This window comes from Corella eumyota, chromosome 2 (assembly GCF_963082875.1).
Source record: "Corella eumyota chromosome 2, kaCorEumy4.1, whole genome shotgun sequence".
NCBI lineage: Eukaryota > Metazoa > Chordata > Ascidiacea > Phlebobranchia > Corellidae > Corella > Corella eumyota.
In genome coordinates this window covers 10,000,001-10,023,495 of record NC_137491.1, presented here as the reverse complement: position 1 = coordinate 10,023,495, position 23,495 = coordinate 10,000,001, and the positions used below count along the sequence as shown (strand labels likewise).

Sequence of the window (23,495 nt, the reverse complement as noted above, 5' to 3'; positions counted from 1 at the left end):
GACAGGCTCTACTCGTTAACTATTGTATTAATCTAACCGCGACAATTAAAAAGCGCACCTTCATTAGACAATACCATTTGTTTAATCTGCAATTTTAACTCATTTTACACTTCCTAAATGCCGTAGTATCTTATATTTTATAGTTTTAGCCAAATTTAAAATAACTTGTCGTGTTATTATACCCTGCTCTTTGGTCGTATTATGCCACACACTTAGTGTTATTAACAGTGTTTTTTTTAATTTTAGGTACCTATTACAATTCTTATACAATTACGGATTTATAAAAGTAATATTGTAGTTTTCCGCGGATCTAAATCCGCATACAAATTCCGCTTTTTTATACACGTCCGTAATTCGAGATCAGCTGACTCACCAAATAAGTTTCGTTTTATTATTAGTTTTTCAAGTGCCATCATTGGTCATGTGTAGATAAGGTAGCGGCGAAACTAAACAAAATAGTATAGTAATTTTTAAAGTTTTTGCTAAGAATATAACTATGCAACAAAATTCACAAGTCTACCCGCATTTTTTAAATCTCTGATGTTAACTCATTGGCGTTACCCAGTTGATTGATATCTACTACTGATTGTGACTGGCATTTTTGTTACGTAGTTACTTATACAGTTATACGTCAGTACGTAATTAAACAAACAGTCACATCATTCAGCTGTTTAATTAGTCAGTTTTATTCACTTAAAATTTCCATTTTATAATTAAGATAGAACAATAGAATCTTTACAACACTTTTTTAAAGAGGTTTTTATGTAAATTGTTATATTTTTGCAAGCCGCTCTACTACTAGACTGTTTTTTTTATTTCTAATTTTAAATGTGTTCAAATCAGCTTTTGATTTTTTAGGCCCCTAAAATAGCTATTCTGTAAATTTAAAAATATAGTCAGATAGTTTTTATAATAAAATAAATTAATTAAAATGGTTGAAAGGCTTGCAAATACTGAAATAAATGCAAGGCGGATAACACATATAGAATCTTGTTTTGGGTCATCTGGTCATTCGTTATATCACCCTTCAAGAGTTTTAGTTGGCGAAGGAGTTTTAACGAAATTGTGCAGAAAGAAACCAAAACAAAGACAATTTTTCTTGTTTAATGATGTTTTGGTATATGGGAATATAGTTATAAATAAAAAAAGGTATACTTAAATAAATGTTGTGTTTTTTTCGTTTGAAATATTGCCTATTGAGCAAATACACATAAAAAAATTAAATTTCCACACTTGGGTATTTAAAGGACTAAAAATAGATTTTTAATAACAAATCCTTTGTATTTTATACCATAATACATTTAAAAACATAAACTTATTTAAAAAACTACTGTAATAGTGACCAACAATTTTGTAAGAATAGTGCTTAAGTAATCTAAAATGATATACTCTTTTGGCAAGGTACTTTAAATGCCCTTTAAACTGTAAAGTTTAAAATTCTGTCATAATATAAACCAACTCCCTTAACATTTTAGATACAATAAACAAAACATCATTCATCTGAAGCACGTAAGAGTTGAGGAAATTCCCCAAACTAACAGCTACGAGTTAAGTGGAGAGACTGACTTACGTAATGGTTGGTTAATAATCTCACCTGCCAAGTCGTTTGCAGTTTATGCGCAAACAACAATGGAGAAACAAGAGTGGATGACACACATGAAACGCTGTATTGAGGACGAAAGAAACAAAGCTGGTATAATATTTAATTTTTAAAAAGGATTTAAATGCCCCCATAAAACCAAATATGTTTAAGAAGGCATCTTTTTTATGTATACCAGAAATATTGTAATAAATATTTGAGTGATAAAAATGATCTTAAGACAGTTCTACCAAAAAAAAAGAAAAAACTACTAACTACAAATTCTAAACCATAGCTCTAGACGCTATTTTTATATTTTTTGTATATTATTGTTAAGGATTGCAAGGTAGTGAAGGGGTAAATGCCCCCGCATGGGTACCAGACGTAGAAGCTTTGGAATGTATGAGGTGCACTAAAGTTAAATTTTCCACTTTACAACGCCGCCATCATTGTCGCCGCTGTGGCTACGTGGTGTGCACTAGTTGCTCAACAAAAAAAGTGTTATTACCACAACAATCTGCAAAACCCCTTCGAGTCTGTGAGGATTGTTATATTGCTGTACAAAATAATGTCCCAGCGCCTTCTGTGGGTCCTAATCAAGCTGAAAATCACCAATATGGGGCAATTGCCGACTCTTCTGATAGTGAAAGTGATGAAGAGAATAATGGAGATCAAATTCAATTATAAACTTTATGTGATTCTGTGATATTGTATAATGCAGTTTTTGCTTAATTGCTATATAAAAATAGAACAAACAAAAAAATTGTAAATTTTTTGGCCAATTTATGCTAGTAATAGCCAATACAATTTTTAAAAAATATTTAATTAGTTTGATAGCATATAATTTCATTTAAATTACTAGTGACTTGAACATTCAATTAAGTATTCAACTTTTTTATTAATTTTAAATTTGTTTAGCACTTTTTAAAAGTTAATTAAACGCTGTGTTGCACCAAATTAAGTGTGTTTTTTTGTGCAATATTTGGAAATTAATATGTTCCATTACAAATTTATTTCGAAAAAAAGGGGAATTCACAGTGTTTCTGTTGCTGGCAGGTTTCAAATGCATTTGTTGTGTTAGTTTTAAATGTGGCCTTCTCATAAAGTTGTTTTATACTAAAGTAAAATTTGATATAACAATAATTTATCTACCCATATGTTTAAATAAAGAGAACAATATTTTTCAAATAGAGCTACCTTTTTTCTTTTTGCACCTATCTGATGTGCTCATTTTTTTAAATTTTCTTATATTGACTTTTAGGAGTAGATTGTAAAGTTGAATTAGTTTACTAATTAACCCAGATATACCAAGACCTTATTTGAACAGTTTATTTGAGTTTTTTTAATGCCGGTACATTGTTTACACTGGGCTTTTGCATGTTTAAATTTGATTTAGAGTAAGGAATATTACTTTTACAAGGACATTTTGTTGAAGTGATTGGTTTACTGTGTCTAAAGACCAGGTGCAAATTAAAAACTGTTTTATTGTACAATTTCTATTTGTTTTTATATTATTTTCCATTTTATATTTTTGCAGTACATTTATTTACTATGAATGATCTCATTTCCTGAAATTGCAGACCTCCATTTAACTTATTTTAAATCACTTTAACAATTAACAATGCTGGTTTATTGCTGTTTGATTTATTCATAGTAGTTTTATTGATTAAAGTCCTAAATAAATATAATAGGCAATATTTAGACAGTTACTATATTGTTATCTTAACATCAAATGATTTACTTTGAAATTTTTATAACAAAAGCAAAATTTAAACTGATAGCATAGTGTTGTAACCATTTAAATCATTGAAACTTGTAATATCTTGCTTTATAATCATAAGGTGCTATTATAATCACAAAATAACATAGATATACCCTTAAAACCTAGATTTACAGTTCTCGCTTTTAATTAAGGCTTTGCTTATTTTGTATTTTTGTAATTGTGTGAATATATAAACATGATATTATGAATTTGTATATTTTAATGTCAAACTACATAAAATGCTGTTGTTCTTATAATTAAACAAATGTTTTAAAAAATAAAGTATTTTAAATAAATTTGTTGAATTGTATTTTCTAAGACGTAAAGATTAGGTAATATTTTGATGATTTACACATTAAAATAATTATCAAATAGCCTTTTTATCAATTTAATTAGTAACTATTTATAATAAACAATCATTTATTTAAAAATATTTTACTATTTATACCAGTAATTTAAAATTTTTAATTAAAAATTACTGATAGGCAAAAAACTAAAACACCAGTCGTTTTCCTCCTTTTCATTTGCAGTTTGCCAAGTAACAGATGTTTGACAATTGTCAACCCATTTGTTTAGCTGTTTGGGTGAAAAATTCTGACCCGAAAACCAAACATTCTGACTGTGCAATGCCCAGACATTATCAATTTTGTTTCCACAAAAGCGAGCACCATTTACCGCTTTTAAAATAAGGTCTTTTGCCTTTGATTTGTACCCAGTTAATAGGTGAAAAAAGGCATTAAGATGATTAAGTCTTGGGGTAAATACCGGAAAACTTTTGCAGAGAAAAAGAAATTTGTTAAACATGCCTCTGCAAAAATCCTCTTCCTGTATTAAAATATGTGTGATTATTTAAAAATTATATTTAACCAAATATATTTGATGTATTTTGCATATAGTAAGTTCATTATTAACTTGTTATTTACCTTTTTGGTTTCTTTATCCTTTGAACCATTTTGAACCAGTAGGCTTCTAAATTTAAGTAAATAAGCTTCAACCAATCTTGCAAAAGCTCTGACTAACAAAAATCCATCCAAACACTCTGGTTTAATTTGTGTGGACAACTACAAATCATAAAACTATTTTGCAATATGCATTTTCCAATCTCTATTTTTTACAAAATAGGGTATATGCTAACCAAATTTGCTATTTTTTAGGACTATTTTCTCCTTGCTTTTACAAAAGCAAATATTTTTTTCTAACAAAAACTTTTCCAAATAGCTTCCTTTCTCGATCGTTGTTCCTATATTCACAAAACCTTTACCTTTAACAGGGTTAAGATGAAAGTATTACCTTAAGCCAAGCCTTTCCTTCATTTATCATATTTCTTCTGTAACACCAAACTGCCATACTAGTTCGAAAGTAAAATCTTAACACATCACCTAAACACAATTGAATCTTTCCTTACTTACTGTACTTACAGTTCTGCATTTGTTTTATATAAATAATATACTAGGGCTAGTCTTTTAAAAAATGACCTTATCTGTACTGTATGAAAACATACTAACTAAATTAAATCCTATGTCTAAACTAAACTTTAACAAATTTCCAGTGTTAAACAACTCTCTACATTGCTTTGCTTAGTAAAAATTAAATGTGAATTTGTTAAACCTATGTCAAGCATCGATTCCATGGATTGAATATGATTAACACATGTTTCCGCTGACTCTAGTGAATAATTAGCATCTAATATAAGGTCAAAACATGACGTATAGTAAGACGATTTCCCCATTTCATCCGTATTCTCTTTAGCCACATCAAGCAAAAGTTGTAAAACTTTTACACAGGCTTGCCCTTTTTCAGTTAGCAGGTGGATTTGGAAAATAATAGGCAACACTAAAAATCAATTCAATATGTTAAAAAAGGGTAGAATTGCTGCAATCCTGATACAATAATCTAATTTGTATAAATTATATTTTAAACAAACCCAGTAATTTGATGTCCACATCACCAAGCTCATCAGCAACATTATAAGCTCTGTACCCCGCTGTCATTGCATATGCTAATTTACCCTGACATAAACGAACTGAACAACTAACCTAATAAGAAAGCCACAAAAATTATATTTACCATGATCCTTCAACTTTAAAAAATAACTTAAAAGTTAAATGTAATATTATAAGCATCATAAATAGGGCACTGGGTTCTGGGTCTAATTACCATTGTTTCTATGTGATAGCATACTTGAGATAATGTTATCAAGTACTTAACTCTATGAAATGCATTGGCTTATAAACAAAAGTTTCAATTCGTATATTGTGGTGTTTATTTATTTAAAATTCAATGTCGCTAAAAAACCAACCATAGTTCATCCTATATTGCAGCTTATATAAATCAAAATTGTTTTTATTTTATTTACTCACCAAATGTAGATGCCCAGTAATAAAAAGATCAGGAACAGTCAGTTTTGCTGGCAATTCCAAACACCTTGCTGTTGCCCTGCTCTCATAATAAGTACTTTGTCCAACCTGACCTGATAGCTGATGCATTTGCATCATGTAAGTGTATGATGTGATCAGTTCCTTCAAGTCATCATCCGCTGACTCAGCTCGATTAACCTTAAAAATATTAAAAAAAGTGAAAAAAAATTATAGCCTACGTAATATCATAAAATGTTAATATTTAAATATTCCCAAAAATATTACATTTTCTTTGTTTATTTAACTTTGAACATTTAAATTTTGTTACCCTTTTTTTTAGAACACAATAATTTAACAAAAAATAGCATTCTTTAATAAAGTATTTTTACACAAAAAAAATATTAAACAACAAATTACTTTACCTGCATATTAGCAACCATTTTGGACATTTTCATTCGATTTGGAATATTTTTGACATTGAGCAAAATCTGCCAAACATATGATAAACATCTGACTTGTTCAACATATTTGTTTGCTACTTTGCTTGATGCTTTGCCAATATACCTTAATATAATAAACCACAATAACTTTTTTTAATTAAAAAAAATGCAAAGATGTAGAAATTTGTAAAAAAAATCCTTTAACTAGTTGTTAATATTAAAATATTTTTGTCTTACTTAAAAATCTGTTAAATAAATTTTATTAGATCAATTTATTTTAAATTGATTCATATTTTTATAAAAATACAGTTATTGTTCTTACTTGGAAGGGTTGTTAACATGAGAAGCTTGTACTTTCGATTCATACCAAGATCGAAGAGAAATGCATAATAAATTAGTAGGAACATTACTTCCCAAGATATTTAAAGCCTGCAACAAAAAAATATTTTCATAATGCTATAAACGCCTGTTTTAAATGTAACAGAGCAATATACGTATATAGAGAATAAAGCTTAAAACACAAAATATGTTTTATTTCTTAAAAATATTGTCACAAATGATATAAATAAAGTAGTTTAAACGAATGATATAAATAAAGTAGTTTAAAAATTCCTAGGTTTTAACTGGTAAATTCAGTTACACTTTCACTGTAAACTTAAGTAAATTTTAGATCTATAGTGAATATGTTGTACAAATACCTTATAAAAATGTTGAAGGGATTCCTCTAGTTCTCCTTGTTTAAATAAAACTTCACCTAAAAGACTTTGGATCTTTGCTTTAGTTTGTTTACTCACTGACAACACCTAAAAAAAGGTAACTTTTTGATTTGGATAAAAAATCTTGTGTAATAAAATTTTTAAACAAGGAATTAAACAGATTGATACAATTCACATTTACATACATAAAACATGTAAAAAATTTGAATAATGTTAATAAAACGTTAATATAATAAATTACTTAAAATTTTGGCTTTGGCAGCAAATATACAGCAAAAAACAAACTGTTTTAACCAATTTTTTATACAGTTTAAATATATTAATATACCTTGATATCATCTAAATTTAGATCATCATCTTCAGTAAAATTGGAAACAATATCCAATCCTTTACCAAGATTACTTACTATCTTAAATGCTTCTTGTAAAAAGGATAAAGCTGGACCATATCCATTTATTGCTATTGATGATTCAGCAGCTACAAAAAGGGACAATTAATTTAAAACTAATATTCTGTACAATCTCTAATTTTATCTTGGTTTGTTTTAATAAAATATAATTATACCTTTTAACAGAAAAGTTATAGTTTTTTCAGTGTTTAAAGATCTTCTCCAGTGCCATACAAGTTGATTATACAACAAAGCACAAGTCTCATGAATTTCAAATGGAGTTCGCAATATTGAGTTTAACTTTAAATCTATAAAACAACCATATTACAATACTTAAAAAAAATTTAAAAACATTTATTCAACAAGTTATTAAAAAAAGGCTGATAATTGAATGTAATAAGAAACGCAAAAGTTAAGTTCTATAATCAGATCAACATACGAGCAAGTTGTTTAGCTTGTTCTTCAGTGTTGTTAAGTATTCGATCAAAAGATGAAGTTATTCCAATGGATTGAGCCCAAAGGGGTGCAAAACTTAGTTTTCTGTACTCGCTTTCTGGTATGGCTTTGACACTTAAATGTTAATTTATTTTGAAAAAACTGATATAATAAAAATACATATTTTTGCAAAAAAATTTAATGGACATTATGACAGCTATGGAAATTAAACATAGAGCCTTGTGGTTTAGGTCAATGTTGTATTATTAGCTAAAAAACTAAAGGTATTATTTAAAAATATAAATTTATCAGTTAATAATGATTATAAAAATAAACTCTTTTAAACTACAAGCAGTAATTTAAAACAGGGGTAAAGATTGGTTGTGTATTTTAAACCTAGAATTGAAAAATATTTTCAATGTCCCAGGCGCTTTAATTTATGTTAGTTTATTTCATATTCCCATTTACCCAGATAGTTTTCGTTTATCAACTTTTTCCATAATTGCTTTTAAATAATCTTCTTTACTTTCTAAAAACAACAAATTTATTATTATTATTACTTTAGGAATTCAGATTGTTTCTATGACTAAGTTAAGTTATCATTGTTTGTTTGTCAATGTTTTTGGCGGAGCATTACTAAAATATACATTTTCGAGTAATAATAAAAAATTATTTCTGACTTAAGCATAAACTATAAAATTGCAAACAGCAAACCTGGTGACACTGAGGGTTTTCTATTGGTTTCCGAATTATTGCTTGAACCAGTATCAGCAATATCAGTTGAATGATTACATTCCATATAATCATCAGCTAAATTATGCTCCTTTAAAGCAAAATTTGGTTTACAAAAAATGATAAAAAAATGTCTACAAACATTACTAACTTCAACACAATACTTACTGAAATTAAATATAGATTATTTTTGTTTCATCTCCACTGCTCTCATGCTACTACCCATAAGTTAGGAGCTATACATTGCATAAACTTATGCTGAAGCAATAATCAGTTAACAGATTAATTATCGATCAAATAAAATCTATAATATCCCAAACTGCCAAAGGCAACTTGGATCTGTGTCAGGGTAACTTATATTCCCTATGTTTAGATCGTGACAATAACCTTTTCTCATCAGGGATAAATTAATATAAAAAACTAAACCATAAAATAAAGAAAGTGACCTCTATTATAAGTGGCATGCACACAGATTTTCTAGCTCCAACTCCCGATGATGTCATCCTTCCAATCACACTTCCATGAGAAATCCTTCTCTGGTTAAAATCAGGAGTACCAAGATTACTAGGTTCTAACAAGTTCTGTGAAACAAATTTTTTTGAATATTTATAGTTAGTGTCATAAGCCTTGCTTTACAGTTCAATTTAGTTGGCAATACCAAATGCCATAACTTTATAATTATTGTCAAATTCATTAGGATACTAGTTTAGTGTTATTTTCTCCATTCTAGCCCAGTTCATTAAATAAGACAAAAGCTTACTTTTACAAACAGTTTTTTTTTATACATTTTTATCCTCAATGTGTGAAGATCAAATGCACAACCTAAATATAGAGTAACAACTGTTACTCCGACCCAGTCATGAGTTGCCTGTGGCAGTTTGCAATATTATTAAATATAATTGCCCGATTATTATGCCGCTGATTAAGTGTTGGCTCAGCAGGAGAGATTATAGGAAATTGAACCCACAACCTCATGTTGTGTAGCAAGTGTTCTTACCACTACACCACACTGCCGGTTATTTTACCAACATAAGGGCTTACCACTTTGGATGAAGCTGTAGCATTTGACTTTAGAGTTTCAATTGAGGTCTGCACTGCAATGTTGGGTGCTGAAGTCATTATACCAATATCTCTATTACTTGCAACTGAGTCCCTCATACTTACAGTACTTTGTATCACCTATACAGTTATACAAATTACTTAAACCAATCTTAAAAATATTAAAATAAATTATGAATCAAACTGTTTAGTTTTAAACTTTAAAGCTTAATATTTGACAGGAATAGATTGTTGGTAATACTTACTACTGCACGTTTTGAGTTGGTTTCAGTAATTTTGTTGAAAATACGAGCAAGATGAAACTGCATTCTTATTTCTTCATCAGTTGCACCAGTTATTAAAATCTTTACAAAAATTAAACTTGAAAATTAAAATTTGGTTATTATGTATGCTATTTAATAAAAACAGCCCTGAAAAAAACTAAAAATAGTCAATAAATATACGTATTTACTTGTGAAATCAACTTTAAAAATCTTTACGTAATAGACATAAAACATTTTTTTTGTAAATAGAAGCTGATTAACTTAAAAAAGAAAAGAAAACCTGGTCAATCTTAGTCTCCAGAAAGTTGGCACATTCCTCATGTAAACTTCTACGTTGGTCAGCTAACCATAAATTATAAGCTGTCTCTTGCACTAAAGTTTTTTGAAACTTTAACTGCTCACACCTGCATTTAAAGTTGAAAAGATTAACCAGAGGCATAGTGTGGTAGTTGAAACACAAAGCTTTTATCTGAAAAGTTGTTTGGTTTGATCCCCACTGTTTTTTTGCTGCAGCTTACTTCCTTAAGTAACTCTATAAACAATTTGCTATTCTGCTAAGGCAATCCTAAATAGCAAATTATTATTGGAGAATTATACCCTAACCGCCATGATCAACCTAAAACTGGGTTAAGGTAATTAACACTACTTCACAACAAAAAGTAAGCTGTACAGCTTTTAAAAAAAGTAAACCATAAATACTGATATTACAAAACAAATTGGCCTAAGAAAAAGAAAATATATGTTTATTAATATTCTACCGTTCTGTGATTGTCTTGTCATCCAAAACTTCTGTAGAGCCACGATGACAAGCACATGTTATACAATGTGACATTCTATCCAACTGAACCTAAACATTAACACAAATAATATGAACACATGTCCAATTTTAGTAATATCTTTATCTTAAATAAAGTAAATTCTTGTCAAGACAAAAAATACTAGTTTAATTTAAGCCTTTTTTATTGTAATATCAACAAAATAGAAGTTAAAACAGGCTTGCAATATTACCTATAGTACATGAAATATACCAAAAACAAATTTTTAGCACCCTAAATAACGTCTCATGAAATTAATATTCATTAACAATTTAAAAAAAATAATTACTCACGCTTTGTTTTTCCTTGACAACAGGTTTTTCGGCCACCAATATTTCTGAAGCACATTCGAACACTCGAGTTTTCATAAGTTCAAAGATAGCTCGACGAAACTTTTCTTCATTACAACCAGGTATAACCGCTTTCAACATTTTTCTTGAGACATTTTCACCAATTACAGCAGCACATTTTACCACCAGTTGTTCAAAAGGCATCATTCGGTCCAGTCTAAATAAATATCAACAGTTAGTATCATAAATTAGTTTTAAAAAATTACAAATTCTTTTTTTTTGGCATTAAAATAAAATTGTTTGGTCATTTTCCAAGGAAAAAAATTATATATATTTATTTTTAAATATTTATTATTTGTTTCTTATTACTAGTTATTCGCCAAAAACAAGTAGATTATTATTAAACAGATAAAACTGGTACTAAAGTTTCAATATTACTTGCTTATGTTGATTAAAATATTTAACTTGGGATAAACATGGTTTAACATAAATGCAATCGGTAATTTTTTTTGACAGTTTTAAATTAAAATTAAATATTACCTTGTTAGAGCCATGCCTCTGATTGAAGCTGGCATTGGAAATTTTGATAAAATAAACCCAGGTTTAATAACGCATCTCATTGGTTTATAACTTTCATCCTTCTCCAAATCAGTTATTGACGTTTGATGGCGAGTTTCTGGACCATGTTTCAAAAATTCATTCATATCTAAAAAAAAAATAAATAACCAACACAATTATTACAAACTTTTGATGAAGTTGAAAGTACAATTTTTACATAAATTTTTCAATATTAAATTATTGTCATAGCCAAAGTTTAAATCAATTTTGTAGTATAAATCAATTTTAAGGTTAAATAAATTGTGGACTAATAGTAAATATAAAACAAATATAGACTTTACCTGGTGATGTGTTTTCAATATATCGAACCTTATTTGACCACGAAGCTAATGAACTTCTTTTTGGTGCCTAAAAAGGATTGTAGGGGTAATAGTTAGGTTTCACATATTTAGTTATTTTATTTGAGTTATTTTGTTTTGAGTTATTTTTTTGTGCTTATAAAAAAATAAAAGCAACACATTAAAATGTAGTTAAATAACTAAAAACAGTGTAACAAGTTTCTTAAAAAAAATATATACATTAAAATGGAACCGAATTGATGGTAATAAAATTATGAGTTAACTAATTACTTACTTTGTCTTCTTCATTTTGATTTTTTATTTCTTCAAGAACTATTTCAATTGGTTGTTTTTCTAAGAAAAGTTAAATATAAAAATATTTATTAGGCGAACTTTCACAACAAAAACATTTTGTTAATAATAACAAAAAATTAGGTAAAGTAGTCCATTTTATATTTTTTTAGATTGCCTATTAAATAGCCTATGTAATTAAAAACTTGCTTTTAGGTTTAATCCTTATTGCTCACATGCCAAAGTCCAATTTTCAATAAAAACAAAGGCCAATTTTCAATAAAAACTTCAGCACAGCCAAAAACTATTTACTTTAATTTTGCAGGTCACTTAATTTTATTTAAAACTGGAAAAGGCAAATCAGAAATAGGTCAGGGTAAGGTATTTTACTCTATGCATAAGCTAAAAATTTAGCCTAATCTTAATGTCAACCAAAAATATTTAGTAAATGGATTTTAAGTTACCTTCAATTAAATTATTTTTTCCAGGTATTATTGTGTTTTTTCTTTTTATTATTAAAGTTTTATCAGCTACTCCGACGCTTGGTTTAAAATGTGTTTGCTCATGAAATTCACCTTTATTCGAATTGCCTTTAAGAAAAATATTAGGATTAAAATTTACAAACATTACTAAAGAAAATCATATAAGTATGTCTAATAATAACTAGTCAATAGTTGCATTATAACTACCATAACATGGTTGCAGCTCTTAAACTAATATTTGCTTACAATTATTTAATTGTGCATTACAAATGGCTATTTTATTTATTTTGTTGGTCTGAAAATTAAACATACACATTATGTATATTGTCCACCAAGCTCCATTATATATAGATTTTTTTACAAAGTTTATTTTTTTAAGAACCATTTGTACAAAAAACCAGCTCTTATATTGTTACTTTATATATTTTTGTTTAAATATTGTTTTATGCATTACCTCCAGGCTGAACACGTTTGTTTGATGAAAGCGGAACAATTAACAAAACTCCAGCGTTTAACATCTCAACCAACAACTGTTCACACCACACTAAAAAATTAATTTAAATATTTGGTTGGTATTTGCTTAATGCTGATTAGTATAAAAAAATTGACAAAATTTTGGTGCAAAAACTTAGAAACTTTTCAAAGTAAGCTTTTTGTACTGCTCAATGTATTTTTAACTGGCAATGCACTGTTGTGGTTATAGAACCCTTGACTTTGGTATTGTAAACGATACAAACTCTTGCTAAGCCAAAAAGCAATTAACAAGTTAATTATAATGCAATTGCAATTATATAATATCCCAAACTGTCAACTTTTATTTTAAACTGGGTTAGAGGAACAAATTTTAATCCATGTTTAAGCTATAAACTCGACCTTCCAACATCAAGAAAAAGTAAATAGAAAAAATAAAAGTGTTGTATTATATGTGATAAGATCTTATACAAATAAAATTAAAAAAATAACCTACAGGGAACATTGTGGCATCGTTGTATTAGAAAAGATTCAAGTTCACTTGGAATTCTTTCAACTTGCAACAGCTGGCAAGCCAGTGGTGTTAACTGATCATTGTTTAAACCATGAAGTTTAAAATAGACAGTTTTGGGGTGGAAAAGTACCTAAGAAAGACAAAATTAAACGTAAAAAAATAGAATAAAATCTTGTTTTTATTTTAGTCACACAGAGTAATTTTTTTCTATTTTTTTTCACTGACATAGAGTAACATTACCCTAATCCAGTTTTAGGTTAAATTTGGCAGTTTGGGATACTTCTATAATTGCTTAACAATCAATTTACTAGTTGGTTTTTAAAATGGCAAGAGTCATACTGTTTACAGCACCTTATGTTAGTTAAAATAAAGATGCAAAATATGTAAGCATTTACCCATTGAAAAAGTAGACATTTAACTGTTAAAACAATATAAAGTTGAATAAACAGCTTTAAAAATTATGTCTTTAAATATTAAAAATAAAAATTTTAAAACAAACTTGTTTTGCTGGTTCACAAGGTGGCTTATCTGGACTAAAAGGTCTCATAGCAACAACGCATAATGCTTTTGCATCCTTGCTTAGAGTAGTTATAAACTCCCACGATTCTGAATCCACATTTTGTGCATCGTCCAATGCAAACAACACAAACTGATATGCTGTTGTTTTCTTAACAAGTTTTACCATCAAGTTATGAAGCACATTTGTTCTTTCCTCTGGGTGCATGTTTTCAACCTGGGACATAGTTTTTTCAACTAATTTTAATTTATGTTAAAACCTGACTGTTAAAAAAAATGTTGAAAACTAACCTTTTACATTAGGGAAAAAATGTTGAAAACTAACCTTTTACATTAGGGGAAAAATGTTGAAAACTAACCTTTTACATTAGGGGAAAAATGTTGAAAACTAACCTTTTACATTAGGGGAAAAATGTTGAAAACTAACCTTTTACATTAGGGGAAAAATGTTGAAAACTAACCTTTTACATTAGGGGAAAAATGTTGAAAACTAACCTTTTACATTAGGGGAAAAATGTTGAAAACTAACCTTTTACATTAGGGGAAAAATGTTGAAAACTAACCTTTTACATTAGGGGAAAAATGTTGAAAACTAACCTTTTACATTAGGGGAAAAATGTTGAAAACTAACCTTTTACATTAGGGGAAAAATGTTGAAAACTAACCTTTTACATTAGGGGAAAAATGTTGAAAACTAACCTTTTACATTAGGGGAAAAATGTTGAAAACTAACCTTTTACATTAGAGGAAAAATGTTGAAAACTAACCTTTTACATTAGGGGAAAAATGTTGAAAACTAACCTTTTACATTAGGGGAAAAATGTTGAAAACTAACCTTTTACATTAGGGGAAAAATGTTGAAAACTAACCTTTTACATTAGGGGAAAAATGTTGAAAACTAACCTTTTACATTAGGGGAAAAATGTTGAAAACTAACCTTTTACATTAGGGGAAAAATGTTGAAAACTAACCTTTTACATTAGGGGAAAAATGTTGAAAACTAACCTTTTACATTAGGGGAAAAATGTTGAAAACTAACCTTTTACATTAGGGGAAAAATGTTGAAAACTAACCTTTTACATTAGGGGAAAAATGTTGAAAACTAACCTTTTACATTAGGGGAAAAATGTTGAAAACTAACCTTTTACATTAGGGGAAAAATGTTGAAAACTAACCTTTTACATTAGGGGAAAAATGTTGAAAACTAACCTTTTACATTAGGGGAAAAATGTTGAATACTAACCTTTTACATTAGGGGAAAAATGTTGAAAACTAACCTTTTACATTAGGGGAAAAATGTTGAAAACTAACCTTTTACATTAGGGAAAAAATGTTGAAAACTAACCTTTTACATTAGGGGAAAAATGTTGAAAACTAACCTTTTACATTAGGGGAAAAATGTTGAAAACTAACCTTTTACATTAGGGGAAAAATGTTGAAAACTAACCTTTTACATTAGGAGAAAAATGTTGAAAACTAACCTTTTACATTAGGGGAAAAATGTTGAAAACTAACCTTTTACATTAGGGGAAAAATGTTGAAAACTAACCTTTTACATTAGGGGAAAAATGTTGAAAACTAACCTTTTACATTAGGGGAAAAATGTTGAAAACTTACCTTTTTAGATTTAGGAAAGTTAAACCATGTTATTAGATCGTTAAATAAACACAAATATTCTGAATCTTCCTGATTAACTGCTGCCTTTAAAGCTTTCTCTTTAACAGCAACATCCTGAAATAATGTAAAAATATTTAACTAAAACAAGACATCAACATTGTTCTTAAACAAACTTAATTTTAAACAATTAAATGGGTATTTAAAGAATTAGCAACTTAAAATATGTGTTTAAAAAGACGGTTCATATTAATTACAATACCCTACTCTAAAATAAATTAAAATGACAGGTTTAGTTTTTACTTCTAAAAAAACAGACTTTACAAGTAATATATTGACCATGTCAAACTAACTTATCCGCTAAAAAAATCCAGTGTATACCTTAACAGATTCTAAAAAATATAATAAAAATTAATGTATTTAAGAGACATACTTGGGAGCTATCAATATCTAATAACAACTCCAATAGTGTTTTAACAGCAAAAAAAGGTTCGTTCACATCGTTGATAGAAAGCGTAAATGAAATAACTCGAATACCTTCGGTACAAGCTGCTTGCCACTATAACAAAATGAAAGTAATAAGTTTGTTAAAAACAATACTTTTTCTATAAAAATAAATTACTTAGATGTTTATGGTACTAAATGATCAATAGGCTATTAACAAAATTTAAACAAATTTCATTACTCATTTTCTTTGCAAATGCTACAAATTTGAAAAAAATTAAACAATATTTCAAAATTACCTGAATTTCTTTCATAACTCTTGTTTTACCATATCCCGCTTCCCCTTCAAACACAATCACCCTTCTCTCTTCACCCAATGACTAAAAGTATTACATTTTAGTAAATGAGTCATAAATCTTTTTAGAATCCCAATAATCAAAGGCTTACGGGTGTATTTTTGGTTTTTAAAAGTTCATCCATAAACATCGCAACTTCTTCTCTCCTACCAATTATAGGATAATCTGGCTCTGTGATAATCGTTGTGGCAACAGGTTTTCTTTCTCCTTCAGTGTAATCGTAAACAATAACATCACCAACACCTGAAAAAGTTTGTGTCTTAATTTTTGGAAACTTGATTTTTAAATTAAGGATAAGAATTAGCTTTAGTAAAAAACTGCATAGGAATGTATTTGGCAGCGTATTGTAGTAGTCAGAACAATTGCTACACTACATGAACTCGTGGGTTCAACCCCCACTGCTCTCATGCTGTAGCACCCTTGAATAATTTGCTATAAACAGTATAAATTCTTGCTGAGCCAGCACTTAACAAGCAGCATAGCTATCAGGCAAATGTAATCTATAATATCCCAATCTGCCAAAGGCAACTCAAGACTGAGTCGGGGCAAATGATGTTACTCTATGTAGGTCGTGAAGTCGACTTCCCACATCGAGGATATAGATATATATATAAAGAAAAATTTAAAATTATTTCACCCTTCATTGCTTTTTGAGGTAATCTTGTAAAAGCGTCTTTAGAAAGTTTTGAGCTCTTAAAAGTCTCACAATCACATGAGACAACATTAGGATAATGCATCATTAACCTGGCTGCAAGATTGACCTAGAACAAACATTTTATTTAGTTTACACAAGGCTAGTTTAAGTTTTTTAAACCTAAACTGTTATATCCTATCAGTCATTGCTCATTGGGTGGAGATATATATTTTATTTTTCTTACATGAAATAAAAAATCAACATTTTAAGAGTCTTATTTCGAATTTGTTAATACAATTTATAAACGCTTACATTATCCTAAATATGTTGAGAAAAAATTTTATTTTTTTTAAGTCGAAAAACAAGAAAGCATTTTACCTTTTGTCCAATAACAGTGTATTCATGCCGTTCTTCGTGACCAATTACACCACAAAACACAGGTCCAGTGGTGACACCGATAGAAGACAAAGTTAAGGAAGCCAAATTTTCGTTCAATTCCTAAAAACCAAAATCGTTTTAAAAGCATGCATTATTTCGCGAATGACACGTGCCCAGGGTAATACCCTACTTCGCTATTATTATAATCATAAAAATTCTATCTTTATAAAAAAAATTGATAACTTATTAAAATTAAAATAAATTACACTGTAATTATTAACATATAATTAGGTTATATATGTAGCGTAGTGTAGTAGTTAAAACGTTTGACTTTAATTTATGACGTCTTCGATTCGATCCCCACTGCTCTGATGCTGAGTAAGGCGCTATAATTAGTATACACTCTTGCTGTGCCAACACTAAATCGGCATCTAAATAATCGGGCAACTTTAATTTGTTATATTTCAAAATCTGGCAAAGGCAACTCGACCCTGGGTCGAGGTAACTGGTGTTGCTTTATGTATAGGCCGTGAAGTCGACCTTTCCAGATCGGGAATAAATAAATGTAAAAAAATCTGTATTCTAGTATTTTACCTTAGAAATTTTCCAAGCGGCTTGCAGTGCATGCGCAGGTTCTTGCTCGTGCTTATCACCAGGCAAACCAAATATAACCAGAAAAGTGCAACCCTTATCAAACATAAATATCTTGTTTAAGGACCCCTGCCTTGCTGAAATGTTTGCGTAAACAATAGAGAACGATGTCTGCATGTTTTCGCATTGCTTTTCGTGGAAAAGTCGATCTCTTTCGTTTAAGTCAAAAGACAAGTTGATAAACGCGATAGAACATTGTCTCATTTCAGATAAATAACGCAATTGTTGGTCGTCGTCTAGTTTTCTCTGCACAACTGGAGAAACGTATTTTCGAATTACAGTTTCTCGGTTAATATCGCCTCTAATACCTAAGGCCAGACGGATACTTGTTTCAGCACTTATAGTAAACTTCATATGCTTTGGAATGTCCACATATTCTTGCCATTGTAGTCTAGGTTCGTGGCGTAGGTACTTAACAAGCCCAAATCTCTCTGATAAAGCTTTTGTTATAATATTCGTTCTATCGGATAACTCCATTGCATTAGGTGATAAAACAACGAGGCCTGCTTGACAATATTTTTCAGCAGCCTTTACTTCACGTACAGGCCGTCCTGCCATCACGAAATGCCTGCTTTCTTCGTTGCCAACAAACGTAGCAAAGATCTTACCAGCACTTATGGCAATTTTAACTCTAAGTTTTACCCCGACATCGGTCTCTTGATTGTCACACTTATCCTGAATTTCAAGACTGCATTTCGAAGCTTGTGAGATAGCATGATTCAAAAAAGATCGCTCTGTAACTTTCCAAACAGCAAGTATAGCGTCGCCTGCGAATTTAAGAATGTCGCCTCCAGCCTGTAGGATCTTTTGTACGATTTTTCCAATATAGTTGTTAAGAGTAACTGTAAGTGCATCCGTACCTTTTTCGCTTGACATTGTGTATTTTTCTGTAAGTGCAGTAAAGCCCGAGACGTCAGCAAACAACAAAACTCCATCAAACTTTAGAATATGTGGAACTTTGCCAAGGTTTTTATCAAAAACCACCAAATCAGGAACATGAGACGTTAATTTTTTCTCAACATCAAGAGGTATTATTTGGTCATTGTCTGACACACCAATTGGTTTGATCTTCCGAAAACGATCCATTTTCCTGTTTATTTTTTATATTTTACCCAACACTAAAATCTTTGTTAAAACTCATAATAGTTTTTATTAAATTTTAAAGATCTTATAAACACAATGCTGTTTACAAAGTGTTTTATAAATAAAAAATTAATATTCCCCTTTTTCTTTATTTGTACTATAAAATTATGACGTCACATAGACCCCAATAAACAAATTTATATTAAATGCAATATAGTTACATGTGTTTTCATATTAGATATAATACAAATTTAATAAAGCATAGATATTACATTACACGTGTAATGTAATATCTATGAATAAAGCGACTATAAAAGTTTATATATTTTATTTTGTTAAAAAGTTAAGACTAAAACGCTTTTACCTATCTTAATTTAAAAAAAAATTATACTAACCAGTACTTCTATAAAGCCATTTTAGTTAAATATAAAAAAAACAACTATAAAGCAATACGAAATACCTAAAATTTGATTTAAGACTTTAATGATATAGATTTCTATGTACTGCGTGTTATTAAAGTAGGCCTTATTCATAGATACAATTTAATAATAATATTTTTTTGTATCGTCAACAAATAAAAAAATTACATTAACAATTAATTGGCAATTTACACTGGATGCAATAGAAATAATCATTTTATTACAATTTTCCTGTCCTTGCATTTTTACATTTTTCCTGTCTTTGCATGAGGCTTTTATTTTTAAAAATAATATTTAACATGTTGTTTCTGCAAGCTGTAATTGTGAAGTCACCATTGGTAATACTCGCAACTCATATTGTAACAAATTATGACGTCTCCATAGCAAGTATATATGCGGAATCTCGTAAGCTAAAATTACTAAAAACAAGATAAAATATTACTGCAATTCTAGTCATGATTACCCAATAAATATACAATAAAAATGGTTTAAAAATTGCATAATTAAACAAATAAAATTTTAACTCTATACTTACTTATACAAAATAAGTCCATTATTGCATATAACACATAACAAGCTTTATAGACTGTTTTTTTTCGTTGTTGTGTTGTTTCAGTACTAAATGCAGACCATATAAGCCACGTTACTGAACATGCAATAAAAGCTACACAGACGACGTTTAAAAGTAACATAACCCAGTCGTGATGCTGTAAACCAATGTTTGACCATTTCTAAAAAAATTGTCAAATAATTTGAAAATTTTGTGTTGTTTTTAACGGCATTTTGCTAAATCTGTTGTTCATTATAATGCCACAAAAAAAATTAAACAAAAAAATAATTCTTAAAAAAAATATGTATTTTGTTGTATTTTACGTTTTTCCAACTTTTAGAAAATTTAGCTCTTAATCTATAAGGCGTTGAGCATATTTCACAAGCTGACTTTCCTGATTTGGCTAACCACTGCAACAAGCATTGCTCATGACAATACGCTATTGAACCAGTACATCTACACAAAAAAAAGAAAAATTTGCTTGTTTTTTAAATGTTATAAATTTTTTAATAAATTTTTTTTTACCGACAAGTTGAAAGTAAAACGCCGCTGACTTCGTGACATATTCTGCAGTGTCGTTTTGACATCACAAAGGCTTCATTGTCACAAATTTCGTCATCATCTAACATAGGCATACCCTCAGTTGCTAACTACAAAATAATGATGTCATATGTTGGCTGCTTATGTATGTAATAAGTAAATGTGCTATAAATAAAATATTTACCATCGGTGTTATTTGTGATGATGGCACCAATTTCTTCATTTTAAGATGAGTTTGGTAAAATTTTTAATTTGCATTTTTTAATTTGTTACCAAGTATACGTTGTAACAATTTTAAAAATTTAAATTTTTTAGTAATAAAATATTATTAAATATTACATTTTTACGTCATAGTATGAAAACAATACTACGAATGACGAATTCGTACTATTTGTACAAAAGAATATAAATAAATAATTATATTAAAGATAAAAAATATATTTAAAAATTGAAATATACTTTTAATATCAATACGAAAAAAAAATTAAATGATTAAAAATTCAACAAAAATTTGAGTTAAATTGTATTTTTGTGGGTAAAGAGAAAGGCGTATTCCGAAAACGAGCGGGTATTACTTAATGCTATACCATCTCTCTACACTTTTTTACCAGCGGTTTCCGTTCTTATGTTTGGTTTGTTGACCCGATCTTTTAATATCACAAAAAAGTCGCGCTCGCCAAGATTTAATTTTGTTATTTGTGTTTCTGATTTATTTCGAAAAGTATGTTGATTTTAAGTCGTAGTATTTGTAATGGCAACGTTTTAAACAGCGGTCGTTTGTAAACACTACAGATATAAAGTATACGAAGTAGGCAGTGTAGTGAGATAGTAAAAATGGTATTGCATTGCTAAACACCTAATAATCATGTTACGATAGATTGCAGCATATATAAATATATAATATTGACAAAAAAAACATAAGACAAGGGAAAATTTATAAAGTTACGATTCAGCAAAACTAAGGCTAAGTTTTTAAAAGTTTTTTTAGTAGCAAAAAAACTAATTCTTCTTGCAAACTTTATTAGTATATTTTTTAGAAAAATATAAACCGCGTCTTATACCAAATAATGAAATAAGCACTATTTAAAACATAATTTATTGGGTAGACACAAATGCTGTTTGCTGTAAGGAATATTATGGAGATATGTTTTAGATATCAACCAAATATCATGATACGAATTGGGATCGCACTTGTATTTGCACAATGTTGTTTTGGACAACTACCTGGTGGTGTAAGTTTGGTAAGTAACATGTGTTTTTAATTTAAACATCGGTATGACCCTAACTTCATTGCAAATCGATTTTTTTGCAGACAAAATATAAAACGCAATTGTAAAATATTCAAGGAAAACTTTGGTAAAATATTTTTTTTAAATGCAATTGAGTGTAACGCGAATATACATTTGGGTAAAGGTGTGATAAACAAATGTTAATGGTAAATTTTACAGTTCGTTACACGTCACCTAGCCCATAAAAATAAATATGCATAAATATATACCTCCTACCATGTTCTCTGTGCACCTTTATTGGCATTTTTTAACATGCCAAGTGGTAATGGACATTTAATGGTCAATACCATACACTGTCCAGTAATGTTAAACCGATAACTTTGATAAAAATTTGATAAAAAAATCTTGACAATGTCAGCAATTAACAAAATAACCACTATACAATGTTATATCGATAGATACCGCCTTTTTCTCTTATTTTTACGGAAATCGTAGTTTTTTTATCGTCCTAATAATTATTTAACACTTACTGATAAGTAGAGTAAATAAAAAATCAAACAATTTAATCTGGTTTTATTTGCCCCCAGATTGTTTGACAATCAATTTTCGGAAAACTTTAAAGACACGTGTACAAACAGAAGGCCAAAATATTTTACTTGAATTAGGTCGCATTTGATAAAAAAACGTTTTGATAAAAAAATCATTTTTAATACATAAAAAATGACCTTAAAAGGGGGATGTAAATAAACACATACTTTCAAATAAAAATCGTTTTTACTGCAACTTGTTATACTAAAAAGTTTAAAACGAATTGCAATTCTTTTCCAAAAAGTTTTAAACAAATTGCAACACTTTATACCAAAAATATGTATAACGATATGCAACCCTTAATACCTTAAAGTTTAATACCACTTGCAACCATTATACCAAATCGTTTAACACATTACTACTCAACCTCTTAAACTGTGAATCACACAATAAAAAAAAACAATTTTTTATTAACAGGGTAACCGCCGTGCCCCCCAAATCGCCCCACCCCGTATTCAGCCCCAGCAACCAAACACAAACCACCAACAACCAGGTTCCAACTACAACCAACCATACCAACCCAACAATTTCTTTAACCCTAACATGTTGGCACGAAGGTTGAACTTATTAGAGACTGAGATGCGAAGAATGCAAGGCACAATGGGGGCGATGGGAAATAATTTAAGAGTCACCTTGTCGACCACGTTAACGGATAGGCTTGGGCGTAAGTCGTATATAGTTAATTTAGGCAATAGAGTAATTTTATGTTTTTTTTTTTAAATTTGCACTTCGCAGTTTAAATAACAATCTAGTCCCTGTGGATTATTAGAGTACAAGCTTTGTAAACCGTGTTAATTTTTGGTTAAAAACTTTATTCTTTAAAATGGTAACGAAATTAAACTCAGACTACAACTATAAAAAAGTACATTTTTAGCGTTTTTTTTCAAATAAAATAAATGTTTGGATTTTACAAAGCAATTAAAAAAAAACAATTGTGAGTGTTAAGGTGTTGAACGTATATGTATAGTGGAGAACTTTAGCAATACCTGTTGCAATACCACAA

General features: G+C 29.0%; 4 protein-coding genes across 4 annotated transcripts in view; 2 read left to right on the top strand and 2 right to left on the bottom strand.

Annotated features, from left to right (window-relative positions):
• Positions 1-862: 862 nt before the first annotated feature.
• Positions 863-3,487, top strand: LOC145742175 (pleckstrin homology domain-containing family F member 2-like). Its single transcript, XM_082559953.1, has 3 exons — positions 863-1,149; positions 1,476-1,693; positions 1,917-3,487. The coding sequence occupies exons 1-3, from the start codon at positions 932-934 to the stop codon at positions 2,264-2,266; spliced, it is 786 nt and encodes a 261-aa protein (XP_082416079.1). The 5' UTR covers positions 863-931; the 3' UTR covers positions 2,267-3,487.
• LOC145742352 (adenylate cyclase type 10-like) lies at positions 3,178-19,169 on the bottom strand. The gene is made up of 35 exons (XM_082560133.1): positions 18,027-19,169; positions 17,433-17,552; positions 17,058-17,181; positions 16,512-16,663; positions 16,364-16,444; positions 16,054-16,179; positions 15,624-15,737; positions 13,990-14,223; positions 13,473-13,620; positions 12,960-13,049; positions 12,488-12,613; positions 12,028-12,086; positions 11,736-11,802; positions 11,377-11,542; positions 10,840-11,053; positions 10,490-10,578; positions 10,012-10,135; positions 9,714-9,812; positions 9,451-9,588; positions 8,856-8,990; positions 8,392-8,500; positions 8,146-8,206; positions 7,682-7,812; positions 7,419-7,550; positions 7,183-7,331; positions 6,837-6,941; positions 6,461-6,567; positions 6,121-6,262; positions 5,702-5,896; positions 5,266-5,377; positions 4,950-5,174; positions 4,632-4,720; positions 4,265-4,402; positions 3,844-4,166; positions 3,178-3,253 (listed from the first exon to the last, which is right to left on the bottom strand). The coding sequence occupies exons 1-35, from the start codon at positions 19,167-19,169 to the stop codon at positions 3,178-3,180; spliced, it is 5,643 nt and encodes a 1,880-aa protein (XP_082416259.1).
• Positions 19,170-19,879: 710 nt separating this feature from the next.
• On the bottom strand, positions 19,880-20,898 carry LOC145742350 (E3 ubiquitin-protein ligase MARCHF4-like). Its single transcript, XM_082560132.1, has 5 exons — positions 20,860-20,898; positions 20,661-20,785; positions 20,459-20,591; positions 20,121-20,316; positions 19,880-20,004 (listed from the first exon to the last, which is right to left on the bottom strand). The coding sequence occupies exons 1-5, from the start codon at positions 20,896-20,898 to the stop codon at positions 19,880-19,882; spliced, it is 618 nt and encodes a 205-aa protein (XP_082416258.1).
• Positions 20,899-21,717: 819 nt separating this feature from the next.
• The window catches only part of LOC145742854 (uncharacterized), a 20,644-nt gene continuing 18,866 nt past the window's right edge, over positions 21,718-23,495 (top strand). Inside the window, exons 1-2 of the mRNA XM_082560682.1 lie at positions 21,718-21,916; positions 22,910-23,156. Coding sequence (XP_082416808.1) covers positions 21,788-21,916; positions 22,910-23,156 — 376 coding nt within the window. The 5' untranslated portion in view covers positions 21,718-21,787. The remainder of the gene's footprint in view (positions 21,917-22,909; positions 23,157-23,495) is intronic.

What these genes read in the sequence shown, in the direction of transcription:
- LOC145742175 (XM_082559953.1), top strand. Translation starts at nt 932, where the DNA reads ATGGTTGAAAGGCTTGCAAATACTGAAATAAATGCAAGGCGGATAACA. An exon ending in ATAGTTATAAATAAAAAAAG is followed by an intron (nt 1,150 to 1,475) that starts GTATACTTAAAT and finishes TTAACATTTTAG; the next exon opens with ATACAATAAACAAAACATCA. An exon ending in GGACGAAAGAAACAAAGCTG is followed by an intron (nt 1,694 to 1,916) that starts GTATAATATTTA and finishes ATTATTGTTAAG; the next exon opens with GATTGCAAGGTAGTGAAGGG.
- LOC145742352 (XM_082560133.1), bottom strand. Translation starts at nt 19,169, where the DNA reads ATGGATCGTTTTCGGAAGATCAAACCAATTGGTGTGTCAGACAATGAC. An exon ending in ACCTCAAAAAGCAATGAAGG is followed by an intron (nt 16,664 to 17,057) that starts GTGAAATAATTT and finishes AAACTTTTTCAG; the next exon opens with GTGTTGGTGATGTTATTGTT. An exon ending in ACGATGCCACAATGTTCCCT is followed by an intron (nt 13,050 to 13,472) that starts GTAGGTTATTTT and finishes TTAATTTTTTAG; the next exon opens with TGTGGTGTGAACAGTTGTTG.
- LOC145742350 (XM_082560132.1), bottom strand. Translation starts at nt 20,898, where the DNA reads ATGAAGAAATTGGTGCCATCATCACAAATAACACCGATG. An exon ending in GTTTTACTTTCAACTTGTCG is followed by an intron (nt 20,592 to 20,660) that starts GTAAAAAAAAAT and finishes TTTTTTGTGTAG; the next exon opens with ATGTACTGGTTCAATAGCGT. An exon ending in TTTCTAAAAGTTGGAAAAAC is followed by an intron (nt 20,317 to 20,458) that starts GTAAAATACAAC and finishes CAATTTTTTTAG; the next exon opens with AAATGGTCAAACATTGGTTT.